General features: G+C 33.3%; 1 protein-coding gene across 1 annotated transcript in view; it reads left to right on the top strand.

Annotated features, from left to right (window-relative positions):
* NCAM2 (neural cell adhesion molecule 2) overlaps positions 1-27,194 on the top strand; it is a 422,854-nt gene that overhangs the window by 301,075 nt on the left and 94,585 nt on the right. The window contains exon 9 of the mRNA XM_054579597.1: positions 16,859-17,009. Coding sequence (XP_054435572.1) covers positions 16,859-17,009 — 151 coding nt within the window. The remainder of the gene's footprint in view (positions 1-16,858; positions 17,010-27,194) is intronic.

Here is a 27,194-nt window from a genome sequence, read left to right as displayed (position 1 = left end):
AGGTAAATCTGAATTAACTATTATACAATTTGACATAGCACTGGTTTTGAAAATATTTTAACATTCTAATAAACAACTTGCAGAAAAATAATATATATGATGAATTCCATTGTCAAGCTTAAACGTGCAACAAAACTAGTGCAAAAAGAATGTTACACAATAATTAATGAATAAAATTAAATATATTTTAATAAAAATTACTTTATAGGTATTGCAATGCCTTTCTTGCTCTTGACTCATAAATTATCAAATAATAAATTGAAAAAGATATGTTAAAGAAAGATCTTTAGTAATAGCTCTTTTCAGCCATCTATTGAGTACTTGTATTTATTGAGGAAACAAAACAAAACAAAACAAAACTCTTAGGTAAGAATCTTCCTTGGCTTTAATGTTGTGTTTTCATGGTCTATATTTCTTGGAGCAACATCATTGCTGTTGTTTTGTAATCCAAAGAATTCTTGTCAAATTTTTAAATTTTTCATTCTTGGATGTCATGTTGTTTTAGATGCATACTTAATGGTTGACCTACTTAAAAGAAAAATGTATTTATACTCTATCAAATATATGGAAACAATGTGATTCTAAGAATTGTGGATCCTACCACCTTTTTCCAGACCCAAACCACCCAGCTTGCTCACTTCTTTTAACCCTCACCTTAAATTGTATTGACTTTTACTATAACCAGTACCTCATATATACTCCTCTATTCTTTGTTTCAGGAATCTTCTCTAACACACATCAGTCATGGTTTAATTAACTTCCATGATTGTTCCTCACATGTGGAAGCACAGCCGAACTTAACTGGAGAAAAACCACAATTGTTCTGAATGATCTGTCTGTAAACCTTGACCTACACCTTATGTTGACTCCTCACCTTGTAGTCCATTTGTTTCATTTTTCCAGACTTACTTTCCTGACTAGTTTTACATAGCAGTTTTACAGATTTTTTTCTGTTCTTAAATTTACAAAACTCCACAGTCACCAGAAAGCTCAGCTGATCACCTGCTTCCTCTTTTTTAACTCTATTTATTTATTTATTTTATTTGTTCATTCTTGTTTATTCTATCACAGTTATCCCAAAAATAAAAACAATCAAAAGAAGTCTTTAACAAAATCCTACCAATACATTTACATTCATACTTAGGTGAACCTGTAAGTCATCATGAATAAAATACTTGAGTTTTCATGTGATTGCTAATGCTCATCCTCTCTCACATATCATGACCCTCAGACCAGTAATTCATCTCTATATTCCTAACAATTTTTTACTCACTAAATTATTTATCATTCCCAAGTATTTTCAAAAATATCATTTCTTCTATTACTTATATGTAATATATATTACATGTTGAATATACAATGCATATTTTTATATTTGTTATAAATTTTTCATATATGTGTTTATATATTTGCATCTAACATACATTCATAGACCATATCCTTTACACATGCATATATATTTATATATGTGCATATAGATAGGTAGATGATAAACAACTAATAGATAGATGATAGACAACTAATTAGATAGGTAGATGATAGATATAAAGATGATAGAAAGATACCACATGAAACTTCCAAATCTCATCTGATCTCTAACTTTTGGCATAGCAAAAGCCCATGAAACTGTTGCTTAAACTTGTTCTCTCTTTTTCCCTCTAACTGCCTCTGGAATATACTACAATCAGGCTATGACCACATCAATCCACTGAGACCCTGACAAGTGTGCCAATAACCTTCACTTTCTTCAATTTAATGGTAAATTGTCAGTCCTCATTCTTTCTGCTGGCAAGAACACTGACCCAGTTAAATAATTACCTTGCTGGAAGCATACTTGAAGTATGTTCTTCAGCTTGTAGTACCCTCTCCTGGTTTTCCTCTTGCCCCAATTCTCACTCCTTTCAGTCTCCTTTGATGAGCGTGTCTTCTAATTGACTCTAATACTGAGGTCCTTATCTGGAGTCTATTCTTGGATTTCCTTCCCTAGCCATACTTATTCCCTTGATTGATTCATTTAGTCACATAGCTGTAATTACCAACTGGATTAAGCAAAGTCAGAATTTCAACCATGAACCTCTCTACCGAGCCCTAGTCTTCTACACACAATAGCCTACAGGACAATGCTATCTAGATGTTATAGAACCAAGTCAAAGTTAAAGTATCCAGTCCGGCTCTGAACATTATGCCCACATTTGCTTCTCCCTCAGTCATGCCAATCTCATTAAAAGGCAACACCTTCTTTCCAGTTATATTGGCTAAAATTCTCAAAGTTATCATTGACTCAGATACTATTATTTCCATATTTTATTTTTTAGCAAATTCTATTAGCCCAGCTTAAATATATTCAAAATTTGAACATTCGTGAACATTCAACTGTTAATGATCTGGTCCAAAACATCGTAATTACTGACCTAGATTATTGCAACATTTTGTAAAGAGGTCTCCCTGTATCCGCCTTTGCTGCTGTTATTCTCATTAACAGAGCTAGGTTGGCCTATTTGAAATAAGCCTGCTAACATCACTGTTTTGTTCAGAAGCCTCCAATAGCTTCTCATATCATTTAAAAATCCTTTCTATTACTTCCCTACGTAGCTCTATGATGTAGAGTCTATGTGATAGGCTGCTCTCTTACTCCCTTGATGCCCCTAGTTTTTCCTCATATCCCACTATATAGGTCAATTTATTTCAGCCAAATAAGATTTCACATTTCCTCCATCAATCCTTGGGTACTACAAGCTTTGCAATGGTGTGCATGCTTAATTCACCTGGGGCACTGACTGTACATTGCAAGGCATAAGTATAGCAAAAGGCGTCACAAATCTTTGATGTACTGATGCAGTTTCTGGTTATGTTTTAGTTTGCTGAGACAGTCCCTGACTGACAAGGGGAAGTTTATATGATAGACTTGATTTTTAACAGTTTTTACTATGAGTATGGTCAGATGAATTGTTGAATTATTTAGTTAAACTAAGAATAAATTGTAGGCCATAGTTTTTTTTTAATTATAAGATCTGAAGCCAGATAATAGCATAGACTATGTAAAAAACACCAGAGTTGATTTACTATATGCATATTTGCATTTAATTCTGAAGTTTGCTGTATCCAGCAGGGTTATATGGATTGATATGGGCACAAAATTAATGTATGTATGTATTTATTTATTTTTAGAAAGGAAGCAGTAGCTTTAAGAAAAGATTTTACTTATTTATTTTTAGAGAGAGGGGAAGGGAGTGAGAAAGAGAAGAAGAGAAACATCACTGTGTGTTTGCCTCTCACACGCCCCCTACTGGGGACCTGGCCTGTAACCCAGGCACATGTCCTGACTGGGAATCAAACTGGCAACCTTTTGTTTCACAGACTGGCGCTCAATCTGCTGAGCCACACCAGCCGGGGGTGATATGGGGACAAAATTTAAAACAAAAACATATAACACTAATGAAATTGTAGCATATCTGATAATGAACAACTTGAATAAATTGATATAATCCTTTGATAGCTTATTTAATTAGTAATGTGTTTGCTCATAAATTAAACTCCTCTTTGGGTCCAAATGATAGGGAAGATGATAACTGAGGGGATCTCACACACAAGCTGTGTGGAAGCAGGAGGTTAGCAAGCAATAGGACTGCACGTTTTTCCTGTGTGTGCCATAGAGAAGGTGTTGGAGGTTTACTGTGGCTTTATCCCCTTTTCCTACATTAGTGGAAACATGCCTGTCTGACTTTTCTTTATAGCTTTTTTATTGTATTTTTTACATTATCATTTAACCCCTTTATACTCCCCTCTGTCGTCCATGACCATGAGTCCCTTTTCCTTTTTGTTCAATCCCTGACCCCCTCCACCCTATTAACTGTCATCCTACTCTATCTGTGAGTCTATCTCTGTTTTGCCTGTTAGTTCACTTTGTTCATTAGATTCCATATATGATTGAAATCATTTGGTATTTGTTTTGATTAGCACTTTGAGATAAAATATTGCATATGTATCTACTAATACTATATTTTTAAATGCTTTCTCTTAAACTTTACAACAACCTGTAGCGTACTATACTTATTGACTCTTCTTATTATCAGAGTATTGCAGCACAATTAGAAGCTTGATGAGGCTACTCCTTATCATTTTTAGGTCTTATACCAAAGGTATAATCTTCTAGATCACCTCTGTTTTCTGGGTCTTCATCTCCACCAGACTTCCTTTGAATGATAATGTTCATATCTTTCTCATCCTCTGATGATTGATATTCATCACTGAAAAGATTAATTACAGACATGTCTGGTCCATAACTTTTATATAGGAAGCTTTATCTTAATGTTTTTGATGAAGTCCACTGTGTATATTCTCCATCCTATGGTTCAGGATTGCAGCATTGATTCTTTTATCTCATACTTGGGAACAGTTTTACTGAAACATATAGGCTTTGGGTTAAAAAATTTAGTCAACCTTTCTCTCTCCTATGTACTATTTTATTATCCTAATAACTTAGGTCCTTTTTGAAGAGTTCCTTATTTGATTTTAAGACTTCTAATGATTATAAAAATTTGGTTTGCATATGCACTCTTTAACTTCTCTTAATTTATAACAAAACAAACAACATTCAAAACCAAACCAAAGCAGCTCAGTGGAGGCCATGCATTTGTTATACACAGTTTTAATTATTAACCATCTTTTAGAGAGAAGCTGTTTCTTTATATGTGTGACACAATTATTTGAAAATTGTGATTTTGGTATTTTGATGTATAGTGAGCAGCTTTCAGTGTTTATGTGCATGTCTTATATAAAACATTTACAATAATGTCTTACAATAAAGTCAGAGTGAAAGCAAATAAACACTGCCTTCATTTATGCTAACTGTGCCAATTATACACGAGTCAGACTGAGATAACTTAGGGAGAGTTTAAAGAACTGATATCAATTGATATGCTTTTTGTCTCCTTAAACCTCCCACCCAATGTATAGTTATGAGGAATTGACATAAAATACGTAATTCATTCAGCATAACTCAATGTTAAAAAAGGAACATCTCTTTGCTATAATAATACCACCACATATGACAACAATCGTACACAATTACTTATATAAAATTTATACACACACACACACATATATAATTGTTGTAATGTATTTTTTGTTTTCTTTTTTTTCAAATACACTTGTCTCTGCCACCCCCCCGCCACTTTCCCTGGTCCGAGTGCAGTAATGTTTTAATATGTATCTAGAATGGTGTGATTTTTAAAAAGAAGGAAATATATACATATATATATAAATATAAATATTTACTTTTCTACTTTGTCATACCAGCCTGAATGAAGTGATATTGTTAAATAGCAGTGTGTGGTATACTCTGACTATTCTCATATCTGTGACAAAAGGTGGTCACTAGATGATAAATACATTGCATTTTTTTTTTACTCTAAAGGTGAAGCTAGTGACAATTTAAAATGCTCATTAGAACTTCTCTTTCCAGGCATAATGGATAAATGAGGCTTGATACACACTCTGACTTTAAACGATGTCAACAACAGTGAAATTTATGACATAATGGACAGCGCATTGATCCCTGAAAGAAGGGAAACAAATGATGTGAGACCTACGATTGCTCAAGGCCACTGCCTAGAGCAAGTTTTCAGGCTGCAGCGCATGAATGATGTTTCTGTTTGTCGGTTTTAGTTGAGGAAACAGTGTTGTTAGTTTGAGTGACTGAGGGCGCTAGAGTTCACAGGTTGGGGTATGGGAGAGGAGTAAGAGCTTTGTAGAGAAGAGAAAAATTCCGAGAGAGAGCTCCAGGGGCCAGCAGCATTTTCCCCATGAATTGTCAGCTTGGAACTGACAAGTATATGTGTTTAAGGAAACTATCCACAACCGTAGGGGGGGAAAAACTGTTCTTTCTGTGCACAGAAACTTCATTCATGCGCTGCAGCCTGAAAACTTGCCCTGGACAATGGCCTTGAGCAAGTTTAGGTCTCACATCATTTGTTTCCCTTCTGTCAGGGATCAGTGCGCTGTCCATTATCATAAATTTCATTTAGTGTTGTCATCTTTTAAAATCGGAGTGTATATCAGATACCATATGATCTCACTCATAAGAAGAATCCAATGAACAAAATAAAGAAATGAGCAAAATAGAACCAGAAACATGGAAATGACTGACAGTGGCCAGAAGACAAGGGGAGGTGGATAATGACTGAAAGAAGGGGAAGGGACTAGTGAAAGGACATGTATGAATGACCCGTGGACATGGCAATGGTGTGGGGATTGACTGTGGGAGAGGGGGGTGGGCTGCAGGGTAAGACACGGGGCTGCTGGGAGGAGGGCAAAGGAGAAGAAATTGGGACCGCTCCAGTGGAATAACACTAAAAAAAGAACCACTGGAATACTGAGGAATGTTACTTTAGTAGTGTGGTCATATTACTCTTAAACTGAATATTGATCCCAACAGTTTAAAATCCTCAAAAGAATAAAATTGTTTTTAATTCATTTAACAGTGTCTCAGAGAAGGGACCAAACACACTTTAAAGAATAGAAAAAGGATAACACTCAAAATATATAATTAAAAAATCTGGCATCTAATAAAAATTTACAATAATGCAAGGTGCAAAAAATATAGTCCATAATAAGGAAAGACACATCAATCAATAGAAACAGCTCTTAATGGCACAGATGATAATATTAGAACATAGGGGTATTAACTTTTCTATTTTTTTGCATGTACTGCATATGTATTACAAGATAGAAGAAAGAATGAGCATAATAAGGACAGATACGGGAGATATAAAATAACTGAAATCAAAATACTAGAAATTTTTAAGTCAAGCAAAAATATTAAATGAGATTAAAAACAGAGTAGATTCTGCAGAAGAAAAATTAATGAACTCAAAGGCAGAATAATACAACCTATCCAAATGAAACAGACAGGAAATAGTGTATATTATATACATTTTTAGCAGTCTTGTGTATTTTACACGTTCTAGGTGCTGGCCTAACAAGATCCAGAATGGACCCCTTATTTGTTCCATTAAATAAAGCGAAGAAAGAATCTTCCCAAACTAATTGTTATACTATATAGTTTTCCTTGTAGAGTGTATTAGAGATATTTGTATAAAAACATACTAAAGAGAATAATAGTCTCTATATTTAACATTTAATATATATGTCAGGCATTTTTAAGTACTTCAGGTAACATTATTATACTACTTTATGTTGGATATTGTGGGGTTTTCTTTCAAAATTAATTTGTCTGTAATGGGAACTAGACCACTATACTGCTTAGACACTGGTTAACTAACTACACTATTGATTATAATATCATTCATTATATACCTAACACTGAGCCTGCATAACCCTAGGCAGTTCTAACCGGAGGTGGGGAAAGCAACAAACACTATGTACTGTATATGAGACAACTTATATTGTGATAACTCTGCAAAATAAATGCATAAAAATCTTGGTGCCATTCTATAAAAAAAAGTATGGATTTGCAAGTAGAGTGCAACAGCATGCCCTAGGCATGAATTTGGGTTCTGATATGCTCTACATGTCTTAATAACTCAAGAAGCAAGAGAAATGAATAAATCCCCACTTGAGTGTGATGTTTTCACAATTCCATAATAAAATGAAAGATGTGATTTTAAAACAAAGACTAGTGAATGGTATAGTGAGACCCCACATATCTCACTCAGATTCAACAGTTACAAATGTTGTGCCATTCCAAGTCCAATAGTGCATATCATCTGTTTTCCAATAGGCTGTCCTTGTATTAGCAAAGCATTTTTAATTTTGGATTAAAAATAGATTGAACCTAACCTATCACTTGTTAAAAGCCATGAAACAATCTATTCAGTGCTTTCTTAGTGTTTGTTCACATTAATTCCATATCAGTCTGGTTTAGTAATATGATATCAATATTCACAAGATAATTGCAATTATGTGGCATAAATTATAGCAGTACATCTGACCGTCTTAAAATAAATGTTGAAACAGGGTTTCTGAATTATACTATACCTCTTTCTTTCCGGTCCCTTTCTATCTTCTCATTTTTGTGTGACATGATACAAAAATTTACCTCAACGTAGAATGTAATTCTTAGATCTGAGTATCTTCTTGCCCACTTTAGCCTTTATTGATTTTTTAAACTTTGTTTTTCAATTACAGTTTACATTCAGTATTATTTTATTTTATTATTTCGTTTTAGTTGCATAGTAGTTAGATAATCACATTTTACAAAGTGTCTTACTATTTCAAGTAATCACCTGTCACTGTACATAGTTATACAATATTACTGACTACATTGCCTATGCTACACTTTATATCCCCATGACTATTTTGTAACTACCAGTTTATACTTCTTAATTCCTTCCCCCTTTTCACCCATCTCTCCAACTCCACCCCACTGACAACCATCAGGCAGTTCTCTATATATATGAGTCTGATTCCATTTTGTTTGTTTATTTTGTTCTTTAGATTCTACATATAAGCAAAATTATATTCTATTTGTCTTTCTCTTCCTGACTTATTTCACTTAGCATAATACTAAGTCCAACTGTGCTATTGCAAATGGTAATATTTCATTCTTTTTTATGACCAAGTAATATTCCATTGTGTATATACACCACATTTTTTTATCCACTCATCTATTGATGGGCATTTTGATAAAACTTGTAGAAGAAAATATAGGCACATAGGCAATAAAATCTCTGATATTCAGCAATATATTTTTCTGATGTATCTTCTCAGGCAAAATAAATAAATGAGACTATATCAAGTTATAAACTTTTTGTACACAAAGGAAATCATCAACAAATTGAAAAGGCAACCTACTGCATGGAAGAAGATATCTGCCAACGATATATCTGATAAAGGGTTAATGTCCAAACTTTATAAAGAACTCGCACAACTCAATACTAAACAAACAAATGAACAAGCAATACACCTAATAAGAGAGCAGAAGACCTGAAGAAACACTTACCCAAAGAGGACATGCAGATGGCCAATAGGCATATGAAAAGGTGCTCAATATCACTAATTATCAAAGGAGGTATCACCTCACACCTGTCAGACAGGTGTTGGTGAAAAATGTGTAGAGAAAAGGGAACCCTCATGCACTGTTGGCAGGATTGCAAATTGGTAGTTTCTCAAAAAATTAAAAATAGAACTGTATTATGACTCAATTATTCCACTTCTGGATATATATCCAAAGAAACTCAAAGCACTAATTTGAAAGAATATTTGCATACCTATGTTCATTTTAGTGTTAGTTACCAAGCCAAGATATGAAAGCAATACTTACTGATTTTTTAAAAATAGGCAGTTGTTATTAGTTCCATTATTTTACATTATGAAATATACACAGAAATCCAAAAACAATAGTGAGAATCCTCTTTTTCTTGTTTTTTTTTACCTTGGATAAAGCAATAAAATTTTACATGGAAAAGTGGCTTGAATCAGTGAGATTTTTCTACTCCTTCCCCATACATAGGGCTTGACTTCACATCTCGAATTTTCAGAATGACTGTACTATCAAATATTTTGTTTCATTATCTTCATACTTGAATAAATTTCACACATACAACAAAAGTAACTATCTTGTTAATCAAAAGAACCATCATTTAGGCCACAGTCATGGTCAGCCAATACCACAAGCACATTTGTCACATTCTAATTTACTTTCTTAGAGCTCCAGTCACAATCGTTAACCATAATAAATAGTAGTGATACCATAGACATGGAGCCAGGTTGCTTTATATGGCTTGGACTAATATAAATTTGGGGGCTGTGGAATGTGATCATTAAAATATTAACAAATTTAAAACCAGTGAATGGTGAAGCTAAGCTCATGTCCGTGTAAATCCTGCAAGACTGTCCTTAGACACCAAACTCATGGCATCTCAGCAGGGATGGCCATCCTGATGAAGAGTAGAGACAAAGATACGATCAAGCCATCTACATAATTTGTTGCCAAATAATATTTCCTTGTATGGATGTACTGTATTGTATTTACTCATGCACCAAGAGACGGACATTTGTGTTGCTTTTACTTTTTGGCTTTAATAATACTGCTGATATGGCCATTCATTTATAAGTTTTTGTGTGGACACATATCTTTCTCTTGGGAGTGCAATTCCTGAATCATATAATAACTGTGTTTAAGTAAGTGGTCACACTTTTTATACAAAATATCTGTATCATTTTTCATTCTCACCATCAATGAATGAGGGTTCCAATTTCTCGACATCTTCAGCCATACTTGTCATTATTAGTCTTTTTGATTATAGTCATTCTATAGGGTGTGAAGTGGTACTGTGGCTTTCATTTTCACTTTCATGATGACTAATGATGTTGAGCATCTTTTCGTGCTCTCATTGGTCTTCCCTTGACATTTGAGGCTCTTTATAGAAGTGTTGTCTTTCTCTATAGGCATTTTTCTCTCAACCCTCTTCATCTTATATGTGTTACACCAGCTCCAAACAGCTTCTTTCAACATGCCGTTACCCGGCTAATCCAGGCCTATGTAGTTTCCATTTCCTTCCTAACTTCCCCTCTTTTTTGCTTAGTCAGTGCTGATCTTATGAGGTTACACAATAGCATGGAACTCGATATTCAGAAGGCTTCTGTGTTTGGTTTAATATGCTGTTGTTTCCTTGAAATTTGTAATAATTTTGAACAAGAGGGCCCACACTTTATTTGCAGGGGGCCCTTAATATTGCGCATCTAGACTGATTCCTTGCTCATCACTTTATCCTCCTTCAGGTCACGGTTTAGACAGAAATACCTACAAGAAATGATCCCTGACATCTTTAGACTGAAATAGGTGTTCTTCTGAATTTCATCTCTACCAGCATGTATTATGTATGACTTGCGATTTTTTTTTCTAAGATTTGACCTATGAGTCTAAGGGCTTTTCCTTCCTTATCCATTTTTCTGTTGAGAGCCCAATACAGTGCATGAACACTGACCATAGTACAATACATAGTTCAGCCACTGTTACGGCTCAGGTGGTGAACCATAGAGCAGAAGTAATTCCAAACAGGCACTCCGGGGTCAGACAACCTGGACATCCAGCCACTATCATTTATAAGTGGTGTGGAACCTGGGCAAGTTATCTAATGTTTCTGTACCTCAATCTACTCATATTTAAAATGAGGGTGGAATTAGTCCCAATCTCAAAGCAGTCTCATGGGTGTTAAATGAACTAATAAATGTGAAACATTTAGAATAGTGTCTAACTACCATTTAGTGTATATGTTAGCTGTTATTACTGTTATATTCAATTTATTGAGTTGAATAAATTATTGACCTTATATACAAAGAAAAGGACACTAGAACCTGATGAAGAAAGTATGTAAATTAAAAAGTTTTAATATACATATTACTCTTTATTACATCAGCATACACTACATAGAGGAAGGGTAATCATATTGGGTTTGCCAAAAAGTTTGCTTAGTTTACTTTTTTTTCAAACAATGGCTATAGTGGTGTTTAGTTATCTTTAACTTCATTCAAAACAATTTTGTTAGACTGTATTATGACAGCTGTCATATCAGCATACATTAAAAAAATCAAAATTGGAGAATTTTTGTGCAGCTGTTTTAATATTGAAAATGAAAAACTATACGCAACATTTTTGGCATAGTATGTTTTGTTATTTCAAGAAGGTAAAAATGTAACAGAAATGCAAAAAAAGGATGTGTATAGTGTGTGGATACGGCGCTGTGACTGATCGAACATGTCAAAAGGGTTTCTGCAAAGTTTCTTTGTACTATTGATATTTTGGCCAAGCAGTTCTTTGCTTCGGAGCTGTCTTATGCATTGGAAATGTTTAGCAGCGTCCCCAGCCTCTACCCACTAGAAGCCAATAGCAAGAGAGAGCCAACATACTCAAAATACCCAAATCAATAAAGTTATTGGTGAAAATGAAAAATGTATCTTTTAATTTTATGGAACAAATATACAGACCTTTTGGCCAGCCCAATACAAAAGTTTGATTTATGAAATTAAAATAGGAAGAAAACTAGGAAGTTGGGATCAAGCCCAGAAGAAAAAGAAATCGAGGCTAAGAGTAAACATATAACTATTACGGGGAAGAAAGAGGATAATTCTGTTTAAAATTCTTTGCAGAAATGAGTCAACTCAACAAAATGGTAACACACTTTTGAGAAATTAGTTTGAGTAAATTAATGCCATAACCTTTAAAGAGCATCTGTTTTCTTGTTTACATATTTAGCAGTTACGCCTTGACGCCACCGTCAAGTATTACATTTACATTTACATTTAGTACAGATTTAATGCCACTATGAAAAGGCACACAGAATATATAGTCCAGGGGTGCAATTTTGTGTGAGTGTCTGCATTTGTCTTGGGTTCTGCAAGCATTCTCTATTTACCTGCCCAACATCAAGAGATCCCAGGTGCCCTCTCTCCCGTGCACCTGCTGGCTTCCTTCTGTTCTTTTTTGTGCCTTCTAGGGAAGTTTGCCTGATCTCTCTACAACACCATCTCTCTTTCAGCATTTTCAAATCTCAATCCACACTTCAGTTTACCTGGAAGCATACCGGTGACTCTACCTCACACCTCCATTTACCTCCAAGATGAAACTGTGTTGTCCTTACACAGTACTTTTCACTTTATTTGTACTATACTCTGAAACTAATAGCTGTCTTCTCTGTTAAACTTTAATTCCACTAAGGGTAGAAATTATTCTGTTTTCCTCAGCATGTATTTCCAGTGACTTGGTGATTATTGTGGGATAATTGCACAAAAAATCATTGAGTAACTAAGAGACATGATCCACAGTTCTTCCAAAATGCCAAAAGGGGTCAATGACATCAAGAAGGTTGAAAAACATGAGTATAAGGAAGAAAGATAAGGAATACCTGCTACTTCAGGTGTGTTGTTGTGTATTATGATTGGATTCTAAATTTGGCAATACAGGTCTAGTCATGTAAGGTTACAAAAATACTGTAACCTATTAACATGATACATTGTGTAATTTAAATGTCTAACAATTAAAATCAATAAAATATTCACATTGACACTAAACTGAAAAATATAGGTATCACAGTTATTTGATTAATGGATTATTGAAAGGACAGTAACCTATAAATAATCATTTTATAAAAATATCAGAATACTACTCAAATAAGCAGTTCTTAAATTGACTTTCTGGAAAAGCAAAGAATATAGCCCAAATAAAATTTCTGAGAGTGCCTCTCTGTAAAGAATTGCAATAATAATGTATAGTCAGACACTTTACTTTTTAATCATCTTACCTAATGCAGTGATCGAACCTGATAATACTAGATGGACAGCTAATATGTCCATTAACCTGTCTCAATCAAATATCAGGTGCCATAAATGAATTTTTAGTACATGGTGAATCAAAGCCAATATATAAATGAATTTTCTTTCAGAAATGTGTAATGCATTTATGTAGTACAAGGAGATGTCCTTTGGAGTGTCAGATATGAGAAGGAATGACTTTGGTCTTCTAGTTGAAACATTTGATACTAATATATAGTGTGCATTATCATAGAGCCAATGCCAAGTTTGAAAATGACTTATAATTAGGGAGTCACACGTTTTCCTAAAGAAATTCCATTCTTCTAGAATTTCTGTTAATAACTTTAGATTTATGAATAACTTTTAAGTAGCAACATTTTTAACTAATAGAATGCTACTTTTATACATGTGAAAAATTTTTTACATGTTTAAAAAACCTGTCATTTACAACAACAAGAAAACTTGTTTAGTTTTCAAGGGAGGTGAATTTACCTTTCCATACCTCAAAAGAACAATATTATTTCTGAATGGAAAAATGAAGAATTTGTTTTCAATAAAGTATTTCATCATATTCTAATAGAGAGGATAAATTTAAGTTTTTAACCCATAAATAGCTATTAACCTGTAAATAGCTTAAGGATTACATTTTCTTTTCTCAAACTATATGTAGATTTCACCATAACTTCATTGACTTAATTATATTAGAATATAAGGGTTCTGTCCTAAGCACTGGTCCAAATGACTTTCACATCAAGTAACACAAAAATGTTCTTATATTTTTTCAACTATAATATCACCCAGTAGTGAATTTTCAACAAAACTAGAAAAGACGTGTCCCAAGAAAAGCACAAAATTCAAAGTAGTAATTATAAATAATAGATGATTTTCTATATAATAAATATAATATGGAATAAATATATGAATATCTAATAATTATATAACATAGTCAACCAGGAACTGTTTTGAATATAAATTGATATTTGGCCTAAAATTAAAGGAATTATAATAGACATAGAGGGGGAAGACATAAAGGGGGAATTATTTAAGACAGGTCTTAAATGAAGGATACTTATGGAAAGCACAGGATATTCATGACAGTACAAGTAATTCAAATTAATTTTGGAACCCAAATTGTAAAGTGTGCTTACCCAGAAAAGTGATGCCATATGGAAGTCCTTAAACGTCAGACCGAGGGATAGAAGCTTATTTGGAAGGGAATACAATGTTATTTATGATTACGGAGCACAGGGCATATGAAACCTTCATCAAGTTGTTATGAGAATTAAAAGTTTGGTTTAAAAAAAAACATATTCTTAGCTTCACAAGAAATAATTTCTGCAGCTGGAATGAGTTTTTGCGAGAGAAACACAGGAAATAGCATAATGCTGATGACTTTTGCAGAGTCAGGGAGTCTTTTTCGGTCACATTCAGCCTTATCGTGATTGTTCTCTCTGAAATCCTGAGACGCCTGTCAATATCATTTCAGCTCAGCAGCACTACAGAGACTGTAAATAGGACAAGCAAAGAACAGATAAGTCTACAAGACACAATTGCTGAAAATTGGAAATGCTAATGTAGAACAAGATGATAAATTGTGCTTTTTCATAATTAGGAATATAAATAGATAAAGATTCAGAAACTAACTCAAGACAGGTATGGCATGGGATGTGTAAAATAATATCATTCATGGAGAGAAGACAGTGTGGGAGGAGCAGGCGATGCTGAGTGAGGGGCTGATATGTTCAAGTCTGCACCTGCCAGATTGAGATACATATCAAAGGGACTAGCTCTGCAAGTGAGATAATCTGACTCTGAAGTTCCAGGAAAGAGAGATACTGGCTGGGGAAAGGGTGACTAAAGATCACCCCCTTGTAGACGTGGACTGAGCAGAGTATATTAACTGAGAAGAGGACAGAGTCCAGCACAGGATATAGGGGACTTCAGGGAGAGAGGGTTCTGCCACTGGGGTCACAGAGGAGTCAAAGAGGTGAAGTGGGGAAAACCGGAGTATGGGTCTCTGAAAGCCAAGGGGAGTCAGTGGAAAAGGAGGGAGGGGAATGCAGTAAGGTCCAGTGATGGACAGAGGCACAGGGAGGTAAGGACCAATGAATAAACAAGTAATCATTGAACCTTAGTTACCTGTATAACAGATTGGCCATTTTGTAGATTTTCACTTTTATTCTCCTTTTGTCTCAAGTAAATGGACTTGGCAGTTGAACATATTAGAAACTGGCAGAAGAGAATGCACTTCTGCTCGAAAACCTCCTAATATTATTATTTTTAGCAACACTTGGGAGTGGGGTACACGCGGTTGGCCTGGAAATTTTGATCTCAGTTGCATAATGCGTCCCTAGTATGTTTTTGTTTCTTTGATTTGTGAAGACTGCTTTTACGATAGTAATAAATTATGAGTGACTGCTATAATTATATAATAATTGAATACCTATATAAAATTAAACAGCAAAAAGAAACATATTGTGCCCCAATCAACATTATATTTGAAAAAGAGCCTTAAAAGTCTTTTGATATTAATAAAGAAAATGATTAAACACCAAATTTTAATAATGCAAAGTTTGCAAATGTATTAAAACTTAATTGAACTTCAGTCATATAGAAAATTAAACAACTCTTATATTGTTACATAATAATATGCATATTTCAAAATAAATATATGCCATAAAATATTTATGAGACCCTAAAACCTCAAATATTGAAAAGAATTGACTCAATAAGAATAAAGTGCATTTCAAATAAATTATAAAATGCTAATAGTTCAATATATTTTATGATGGTATGAAGTAAAATTTAATGAATAAACTATCTTTTAATACATGTGGTATAAAAGTGATTTAAGAAAATAATTCTAAGTATGCTAAATTTCTTGCACACAAGAATTCTTATTTGAAATATAATCTATAGACTATTGACTTATAAGCACTTCCTTTATTTGAGTCAATATTCATGGAGTAAGTAATTAATCATCTTCATACAGTTTCCAATGACTTCCTAAGAATAAGTTAGTATGTGTTTTAATAATTTATCTGCATCTGGTACTAATTATGTTTATGAACAGTGCTGTTGCATTTATTCAAGAATGAAAACTATAAATTCCTTACGGCTTTAATTTTCATAAATCCTGACTTTTTTACTTAAATAGTGGATATAAAACTAAAGTGCCACAGGAATATTATTTTCATTGATAGGTTTTAGGCAGAATTGGAAGGCATTGTTCTTGTTTCGTTATGTTTGCAAGGAACATAATTGGAAGCCAACAAAACCCGTCCCGGAAGAACGTGGAAGCTTTTTTAAAAAGCAAAGAGCATACTATATAGAAGAGGTTGATAAAACATGTGTTTAAGTTTTTACCACATGTCAGTGTCCCTGTAAGCAAGTGGACAGGCAAAATGGATAAACTAGAAAGTGTAAATCATAAATATAGAAACACTGAGGGTTTTTTTTTAAATGAATACAAGTAAAGGTTTATTTTGTTTATTGTGTTTATCATACATGGTATGTGCTCCATCTCCATCATCATTTTAAACAAAAGAAGCATAAAACCTTCCTTCTTTCTGACTCGATGTCACAGAGCCCAGACGGCCGTATTGAAGTGAAAGGACAGCGTGGAAGCTCATCCTTGCACATTAAAGATGTGAAGTTGTCGGATTCAGGGAGATACGACTGTGAGGCTGCCAGCAGAATTGGGGGGCACCAAAAGAGCATGTACCTTGATATTGAATGTAAGTTTCTTTTTTCATTTTGCATGTTGATTAAAATAACTTCTTCTGCTTAGAAAAATATGAATTTTTGTAGGAAGATCAAAATATCTGCGTGGTTTGTGTTTCAGTACTCAATGCGTAGGCTCTAGAAAGAATGTAGTTAGTTGCTCAGAGTCAGTTATTGGAGACATCTAGTGGATGTTATGGGACATTGAACAGTGTTGTATATGTTTAATGGTCCTCATACTATTTATCTTAAAAATTGTGCTTGTTTTTTGCAATGTTAAACCTAAAACACAATATTATTTCTTGTTTTTATTAGTTATCAGTAACTGGTCAATATTTTCTTAGTTTCTAAGTGAGTTTTCATTTCTTATTCAAGCTGTTTTATTGAATTATTTTATATCCTCATAAGATACAGTATTTTAAAAATGGTTGAATGTGTCAATACTTATATTTTTTAAATAGTATTCATTATCTGAAAGTGGGGATGATGACAAAATGAGTTGTTAAATGATTATGAAAAATTTTATAACTGATTTTTGGGCAGTGTGAAGGCTAATGTAAAAGGAACCTACACAATATATTTTAAGTCTTTGCATGTGATTTTAGAATAATTTAATATATATGTCCTTTAAAAAGGAAGAAATTTAACATTATTCTCAATAAATATTCAAAAATCATCAATGTAAGGGGTTCTCTGATACTTAAGATGACAATAGCTGTCTAAGTGGGAATGTATGAGACTCTTACTGCCAAAAGGTTTTATGGGACAATTTCTATAACATTAGTATTAATAGAATATGATGGTGATTGTGAAACAGGATGCATTTTCTAATTGAAAACTCTAGAAAGCAAATATTTTCTCAAGAACAGATACAAATAATCCATATTCACAAACTATGCTTGTCAAGAAATTAATGGAAAAACCAATTTTTGTCTAAACTTTCTTTTTAATGTTTCATTGATTTGGACTTTGCATGAAGGCCAATGATCCATTTTGAGTATATTTTGTATAGTCTGTATATATTTTACAGACACATACACACACACACGTGCACACACACAAATAATTCAGCACTATTTATTGAAAATAATTTTCTAGCTAAGGGTTTAATAATATTGTTCTTTCCAAACATTAGTTTTTGCCTTACTAATTTATATTCTCTATTATATATTTATTTTCTAGTTTGTTGATTTTAGGTTTACCTTTATGATTTCCATGTTTCTATAATCTTAGATTTGCTTACCTCTTCATTTATAATTTTTTAAGCATTTTATTTATTATGCTATTACAGTTATCTCAATTTTTCCTCCTTTTCTCCCTTCTACTTAGTAACCTCCCCCCTCCAGTGATTCCTGCCTTAGGAAACTCCTTTAGCTTTACCTTGTCTGGGAAGAACTTTATCTGTCCTTCCATTCTTTTGTATTTGTGTGTGTGTGTGTGTGCTTATTGTTGTTCAATTATAGTTGTCCCCATTTTTCTCCCATTACTTTCTCCTGCCCTACGGATGGAACTAGAGAGTATTATGCTAAGTGTCCTCCCATTCTAAACAATAGCTTTGCTGGATAGGGTAATCTTGGCTGTAGGTCCTTGCTTTTCTTCACTTTTAATACTTGTTGCCCTTCTTGCCTGCAAAGTTTCTTTTGAGAAATCAGCTGACATTCTTATGGGAACTCTTTTGCAAGTAACCCTCTGTCTTTCTCTTGCTGTTTTTAAGATTCTCCCTTTATCTTTAATCTTTGGCATTTTAATTATGATATGTCTTGGTGTGGCCCAGCTTGGGTCCAAGTTGTTTGGGAGTCTCTGAGCTTCCTGGACTTGTATGTCTATTTCCTTTTGCAAATTGAGGAAGTTCTCTAAGTTTTCAATTTCTTGTTGTTCTTCTTCTCATTCTGGGATCCCTATGATTCTGATGTTGTCCCTTTTGGAGATGCCCCAGAGTCTTCTTAAACTCTCCTCATTTTTTTTGAATTCTTGTTTCTTCATTTTGTTCTGGCTGAATGTTTATTTCTTCCTTATGTTCTAATCGTTGATTTGAACCCCAGCTTCCTTCTCTTCCCTGTTGGTTTCCTGTGGATTTTTCTTTTTTCCCCTTAGCAGACCCATCATTTCTTCCCTTAGGCTTTTGCCATATTCAGTGAGATCTTTGTGCATTCTAACCACCAGTGTTTGAACTCTGCATCTGACAGGTTGGCTATCTCCTCATCACTTAGTTCTTTTTCTGGGATTCTGTTCTGTTCCTTCATTTGGGCCATATTTCTTTGGCTCCTCATTTGGCAGCCTCCCTGTGTCTGTGCACTAGGTAGAGCAGCTTTGATTTCCTGTCTTAGCACACCTATTATATTGTATGGGGCAGAGCCTTGGGTATTTGCCAGGGGAGGACAAACTGCGTCACTGCTTTATGGCTCTGTGTGTGTGTGTATGGGAGGGGTAAAGAGCCAATGCCACTGCTGCCTGATTTCTAGGGGCTTGCTTGGCTCTCATCCCTTTTTCACTCACTTCACCCACGTTCCATAAGCGGCAGCCACCCTTCCACCCGCTATCTTGGTTGTGGTTCCCAATGGGTGAGTTTGTGTGTGTTCCTGGCTCTGCTGAGAAACCAGCAGTTTCTTCTGCTGCCCTAACCCCCACTGGGTTTACAGCCAGAAATCATGAAGCTTTATTTTTCTGGCACTGGAACCCTGGGCTGTGCATCTGGCCTGAGGCTGGGGTCAGGTGCTCACGAGGTGTCCCCCTGATGTTTGACCCACTACACATGAATGTGGGACCACCTTTCCATGAGCCACCCGCTGCCTCAAGGCCCTGGCTCACCGCTCACATACCACATCTGCTCCACCCAGACTCCCCGTCTCCGCCCCTGCTACCCATCTGGATGCATATAGCTTCTTTAAATCCTTGGTTGTTGGACTTCTGTGCAGTTCTGGGTGTTTTTCTGGATGGTTTTCTGGCATTTCTGAGTGTTTTTCATTTTTAAGCTAGTTCTGTTCCTTCTTATGGTTGTGCAATGAGGCGAGACTTGTCTGCCTATGCCTCCATCTTGACCAGACTGTTTGTAAATTCTTAAGGTGGAATATTAGAGCCATCTTGGGATGTGCATAGGTTGATTATCCTTTCCATTTGAATTGGTCATATTTTCCTGGCTCATTAAATGTCAAGAATTGTTGAATTCTGTCCTGGATACTGTAAATATTATGTTGTGCAGAGTCTGGATAATTTGACAACCATCTGGAAAAAGTGTTTTGAAGCAGGAAATCACCCCTAAGTTCTGTGTTGCCAGTGGTGATTCAAATCTCATTTGATTCCCGAAGTCTCTGCTGTGCAGGATTTTATCTGTCCTACACGTGCAAATATCACAGCTTAGGCTGGGATTTCTGTGGTTTTAGACATACAGTTGTGGTATCCCCTTCTCTGACTCCTCTCTGCAATTACCTCTGAATTATTCAACCTGTATTTGTCTTCCTTCCAAGGTACTTATGAACAATCTTAGCTCCAGAATCACTCTGAAGCTCCTCAACTAAAGCCTTCCCCATAGACAAAGCCGTTAAAGAAAAAAATAAAGAGAGAAACTAGTTTTCATTCTCCTTCACAAGACTGTGTTTACAGAAGGCGTAGGCAGTTATGTTATGGTTTTTGTTTCTGTTGTTGTATGTTATTTCTAGAGATGTTAATTATCATTTTGGGAGACAGACTATCAAAGTTTATAGTGCTATTATGGAAACACACACACACACACACACATTCTATTTTAAATGCAACTTTAAACTATAAAAATATTTGGTTTCCTTAGTTCCTGGAAATAAGAACATAAAGTCTTAGTTTTAGTTTTCAGCAGTTTTCAATTTAATTATTTCCTGTATTTTTTAATTTTATTTTTATTTTAAATCATATGCCCTCAACTAAATCATCACTCTGAGCAAAAGATTGTTTAAATTGAAAAGTCCTAATATAAGTTACTGTTTTTCTTTCTTTTCAGTATGTCAGTCTTCTGTATAGTGAATTTTTTGATATGCCATTTTTTATATTTACACCAATTGTAATATTTCTAGAGAGTGTAATAAATTCAACATATAAAAATCATTTCAAATTTTAAATTGCAAGATAGGATAGTTTTAGCTGAGGTTTACAGGTAGATTGATGTTCAGTGATTTTAAAAATACCCTTTACCAAAAAGGGTTAATTCTATTATAGACTCAATTTCATGTAAATCAAAATAAAATGTTTTATATTTTAATATTAATAAGTATATTATCATAATTGAAACATCAATTTCCCATTGATATATTTTCTTCTCTCCTTTTTCTTTTTAAATCTCTAAATGAAAGTTCTCTTGTGGATCTGACCTATGTATGAATGCTCTACTTAAGCTGCCTTCTCCTGTTTTTCTCCATGATGAATACCCTTTAAATATTCATTACAAATTTCTTGTGTGTCTCTAACGTCTAGCTTCCTTTTCAATTAATTTAAATTCCATAAATATATGAAGAAATAGTATTTCTTCATATATGTCAATTAGAATTATCTATTTTTTACAATTAAATTTGCTAATGAGTTCCAGGACAATACTAAATTATGTTGGGAGTGTAGCTCACCATTCCATTCTCATACTACATTTAGGGATAAATTTTAACTTTAACATGACATTAATTTGCCCATATACTTGCCTAACTTCTTTACTATATATATTTGAAGTTATTGCCTTCTAGCTACTTACTATAATTTATTAAAATTGAATCAGGTAAAAAATGTTTATAGTAGATGAATTATAATGTAAAACACACTTAGAAGTTGTATAAACATGTTAGTGAAGGAAGAGTATATGCTTAAGTACAAAGTAACATAATTATATTCATCTTCATTCCATTAATTACTAACTTTCAGATTTTATTCACATGGTAGGAAGAGAGAAAATGTAAAACTGTTATCATTTGCCTAAAATTAGTATTTTTGGGAGTTTTGGAGTTGAATTATTTGTACTATGTAGTTATAGTCATAATTTAAAATTATCCTACTCTTCCCTTTCTGTTACCTTTCTTGTAAATTAGTTTAATTGTATTAGGAAAGTTTGAACATTTTTTATGTCAACAATACTCTATTTACAATAAATCTTATAGAAAGATTAGTAGAAATTTGGATTGGCTATTGCATCCTAATAACTATGATTGATACTGAATATCTAATAAGATTATTTCTTGGTTATTAAAGCCTATGTTGTTATAAGATAGGATGTTTTATTTTGCAGCAAATTTATAATAGTAATAAAACTTTCAGTACCTTACATGTAATGTCATATGCAGTTATTGTAAATAAATATTTGAATTTAGGAATGATAAGAATATTTTTATTCTTCATCTTTGACCAAAGCAATGTAGAAATTATGAAAATGATGAAGCATTACCCAGTGTGTCTCTCTCTCACGCGTGCGCGCGCGAGCTCTCTCTCTCTCTCTCTCTCTCTCTCTCTCTCTCTCTCACACACACACACACACACACACACACACACACACACACAGAATCTTATTATAACACTCTTTAGTCCCTGATTCGAACATCTGCAGTGTAATATGGCTAAAAAGAAGTGGAGAGATATAGAGCCATTTACAATTTGATACCAACCACATTTACTGTAATAGCACTAAACCTAAGGTGTTAAGGAGATTAAACCTTTTTTTTTTGGTTCAAAACCTCTTTTGTAATAATCTATGTAGATTCCTTGGCATTCTGCCAGTTCATTTTCAACTGTTTAAAGGCATTACCCTTACTAAGAAGCAGGAGTTGAACCAAAGTTCCAATTTATAAAACAAAGGAGATAACAGGCATGTGATATGTGTTTTAATGCAATAAGCACCGATTACATAGTACGTTTGATTACAATTAGAATATTATTAAGTTTTGTGACTGGGTACTCATTACATATTATCTATTAACTAGACTTAATTATTTTATGTGATAAATTTAATTTAACAGTTACATGGTAACAATGCATGTTAAGAAGTATTGAATTTTTCATTTACTTTTTTTTCTCATTGAGCTCTCTGCGCCCGTTTTTATTCCCTGTTAGACATAATACCAATGATATTTCAATGCATTTTCTTCTGTGGTATAAATGCTGTTAGCAATATCAGAAAAAATTTTAAGGGTAAGAGAATATAAATTAATCTTACAACACTGAATCATATTGCTTTCATATTTGGACGCATTCCATAGAATTAATAAAACTTTGCTTTGTCACATGATTCTTTCTTTAAGTTTACAGTCTCAACAGTGGTTTTAATAGTATGATTGCCTACATGTATAGGATGAGGTAAATAAGATGTGAACATAATTTTAACATTTAAAGAATTATCTCACCCTGGCTAGTGTGGCTCAGTGGATTGAGTGCCAGCCTGCGAACCAAAAAGAATACAGTTTGATTCTCAGTCTAGGGCACATGCCGGGGTTGCAGACAGAGTCCCCAGTTGGAGGCACACAAGAGGCAACCACACATTGATGTTTCTCTTTCTCTCTCCCTTCCCCTCTCTCTAAAAGTAAATAAATAAAATATTTAAAAAAAATTATCTCAATAAACACAGACATTTGAAAAAATCCTTGGTTATAGTAGACACACACATATATGTGTATATATATATATGTGTGTGTGTGTGTGTGTGTGTGTGTGTATATATATATATATATATATATATATATCTGTGCTTAACATCTTATGATCTTATGATTCTATTTTTTATACCCACAAGAATGCATTTAAGTTGTCCAACCTTTAAAAGAGATGGCTCATTTGCAGACATAAATTGCTTCTAATGCCAGCAACTATTTAGGTTTTATATCCAGTATGATAATTTCAAGGAAAGATCTAAAAGAAAGAAAATGCAAAGCTTATTTGTATATCCAGAAGATAAGAAAAAGAGAATATTAAAAGAGAAAGGTATAAAACCATTTACTGCTTAGCTGTATTTTTTAACTCAAACTTTCCATCAACCATTTAGAAAATTTTGAAATACCTCATTTCTCACAAACTTAGATGCTATCAATTATTCTAGGTTTATCACATTTTTGTTTAAATCTGATAGATATTATTTGACACAAATCAAATGTTGTTTTTAAGTACTTCAGATATTATGGTGAGGAAACATTCTTAAGGACTATTAGGAAAGATCCAATCCTTGAGGAAGCTGAATCTACTTAGGGAACAGCTTAGGAAATATTATAAAATAACATACAATCAATGCACTTATAATTACATATGTGTTATAGAGACTATACGAATGAGCAGTTATAGAAAAAAATCTTTTAGAATGTAATGTCATTACAATATTTTAAAATAGAACCTAAGTATCAGATAATATTGATTCTCTATCTTTTCAGTTTTAAAAGTTATGTAGCTCACCTGACTTACTATAATTATCCATATAGATTCCTTTATTTCATATTTATTTCATTCTGAGTAAAATGTTCTCTCTGCTCCAGTATTTTTGACAAGAGAAACTGTTTCTGACCTTATGATAAAGATGAAGACTATTTGATAAAAGCAATTCATCTCTTTAAATTATTACTTTTTTGTCACACTGTCTCAAAATGCTTCTTATGTAGCAGGATATTAAATATCACTTGTTAGATACATATAACTCAGTGATAATTCTGTTTTATTTTAAAGGAAACCATCATTTTATCTTGCTAAAATCTCTTCTAAAATTATAAGAGCAATTATCAATGTAACCACCCAATACTGTAATATATATTTTTGATACATTTATTGTTTCTGTGATTTTGTGAGATTTCACAACATGATAAATTTTTGTTCCCAGTTTTCTTAAAGCATCAATGCAAAAACATTGATTTAAATATAATTTTACCCTGAGCAACATTTCTCATTATAATTATTTTAAAGAGATGTTTATTTTAGATTTTTTTCCAATAATAAGGATATGTAAAAATTCCAGATCATTTTATAACGAACTTAGGTAATGGTTTCATCTGAATATATTCACATATATTTTTAAATTTTATTTTAAAAGTTTTTGGTTTGGACAATTAAATGTTCTTTCCTAAAATATGTAGAAACTTTTCCACTATAATGTAGTATCAGAGACCAACAAAATTATTTCTAACATCTCTCACATTTCTAACATTTCAGACTTTCAATTAAAAGGTGATACATATAAAAGTAAAATGTGACAATAATAATGCCTAATGTAATGTAATTATGGTTGAATTTAATTACATAACATGCCCTGGCAGGTCACAAGCACCCTGTTAGCTATTATCATTACCATTATTATCTCTAATGCTCTTGTTATTGTTACCGTGCAGGCAACAATGCTGAGAGTTTTTGTTGTTTGTTTTTTATTGTTGTGACCTAGACATTCCATTATGCACATAATAAGCAACATTCTAGAAGGCACAACCACTTATTTTAAGATACAGTAGTGTAAATGTTTTCCTTTGCTTTTGATTTATTTTTAAGTCATGAAGGCTTGATAGAAATGGGAAGTTTAAGAAATGAATTAATTTTGTGGCACTGTTTTTACCATACAAAAAGTTAAGGACTTAGACTTTAAATCAGTAGATAAAATTTTACATTTTATTTGATAGAGTTTTATTTTCACTTTTAATACAGTGACACACTCTGAAGTTATTTCACATCAATTAACACAAATTACATAAGTTACAAAATGTACTACTGCTAAGTCAGACAGATTTTGAGGAAACTTATGTTATTGTTATTTATAAAATAATTTTAACTCTGGTGTATTTCTGTGGCCAATACTTCTTCTGATGACTCAGAAATTTTTATAATATTCACTTAAGCTTTGTTTCCTAGATTTATATGTGAAATTTTGCATAACAATAATAAAGTATTTAAAATACTATAGCTATTTATGGAAAATTCAATATATAAAGCAACAACAGAGGACAAAATAGTCATAAGTAGACAATACTTTTATTAATATTTGTTTGCATGATTTAAGGAGAATAAATATTAAGACAAGGAAAAAAGTTAGAATGAAGAACCATTCACCTTATATTCACACTATTTTATGATCAGTAATACTTATATCACTAATAAAAGTCAAATTAAAGTGTGTGCTAAGAAGTCACTGTAGGCATATCTCAATGTAAATGATGCTTATGACTCTAGGGTCATAAAGTATGCTGAGATTCATGTATAATTTGGTTGTTCAAATTTAGTACGGAAAATGCACATCAAGTACTATGGTTAAATTGGCAATAAACACACATCTAATTTAGTATTCAGTGTAGCCATTAGAATTCCCACGACACATGGATTGAATCTAGTTAATTGCCATAGCTGATTCTGCATATGAGTGAACATACAGTAGAACTGGATCTATGAAATTATTAATTGAATTATCCTCTAAATGTGCCAAAGGATATATTAGCTTTTATTCCCTTGGTAGTTTCCTGCAGCATAAATCAAATGAGAAAATTTAATGACTGAACAAAGCATCGAGGTATTTTGGATATAAAAAAAAAACATATGCAGATAATTCTTAGCTAATTTACGGGGCAGCCTTCTTCACAAAATAGGCAACAAGAGTCTATGAAAGAGAATGTATTATTCTAGAATTAACACTGCATTAAAGTCCTAAGTTCTGTGTAAAAATTTTAGGAAAGTCAAACAATGTCTGTATATTTTTCCTCTCTTGTTAAATGGAGTGTTGATAGATGGAATACATATTTATCCTGGGTTTCCATTTATTTATTATTTACTGAGTATATACTGAATAGCAAATATAAATTCAGATGCTGTACAGAACGTAAGAAAGGCAACATTGTCCTTGCTCTCAGAGGATTTATGCTTTAATTAGGGATATGGAACATATACAATGACATTAAGATGAAATGCATCAAAAAGTGAATCGGTAGATGAGACAGCTAGGCAACGGGCTGGAAGAAAGAAAGATTAAGGATGATTACAGTTTAAGGAACTAAGTTGACCCAAATGGAGACCAGGCCAGAGAAAATGCATAGAAGAACTAATATAGAGCCATCATACATTTTTTTTTGGTTTAAGAAGTGTTAGTACACTTTTAGAAAACTTTAAGCAAGATATAAATATGTCCTTAACACAGAAACCGGTAGGCCAGTAATCAAGGAAAGACAGGGCTTCTAAAGTTGGCCAGGTAATGGCTATGGCCTTGGACATGGATGGAATAATGGCAATGGAGAGAAGTGAAGGGTATT

The sequence above is a fragment of the Pteronotus mesoamericanus genome, unplaced genomic scaffold (assembly GCF_021234165.1).
Source record: "Pteronotus mesoamericanus isolate MK-2021 breed Mesoamerican mustached bat unplaced genomic scaffold, CSHL_Meso_final contig_116, whole genome shotgun sequence".
NCBI classification, from domain to species: Eukaryota; Metazoa; Chordata; class Mammalia; order Chiroptera; family Mormoopidae; genus Pteronotus; species Pteronotus mesoamericanus.
The sequence above is the reverse complement of the archived record's forward strand: the minus strand, read 5'-3'. Positions and strand labels throughout refer to the sequence as shown.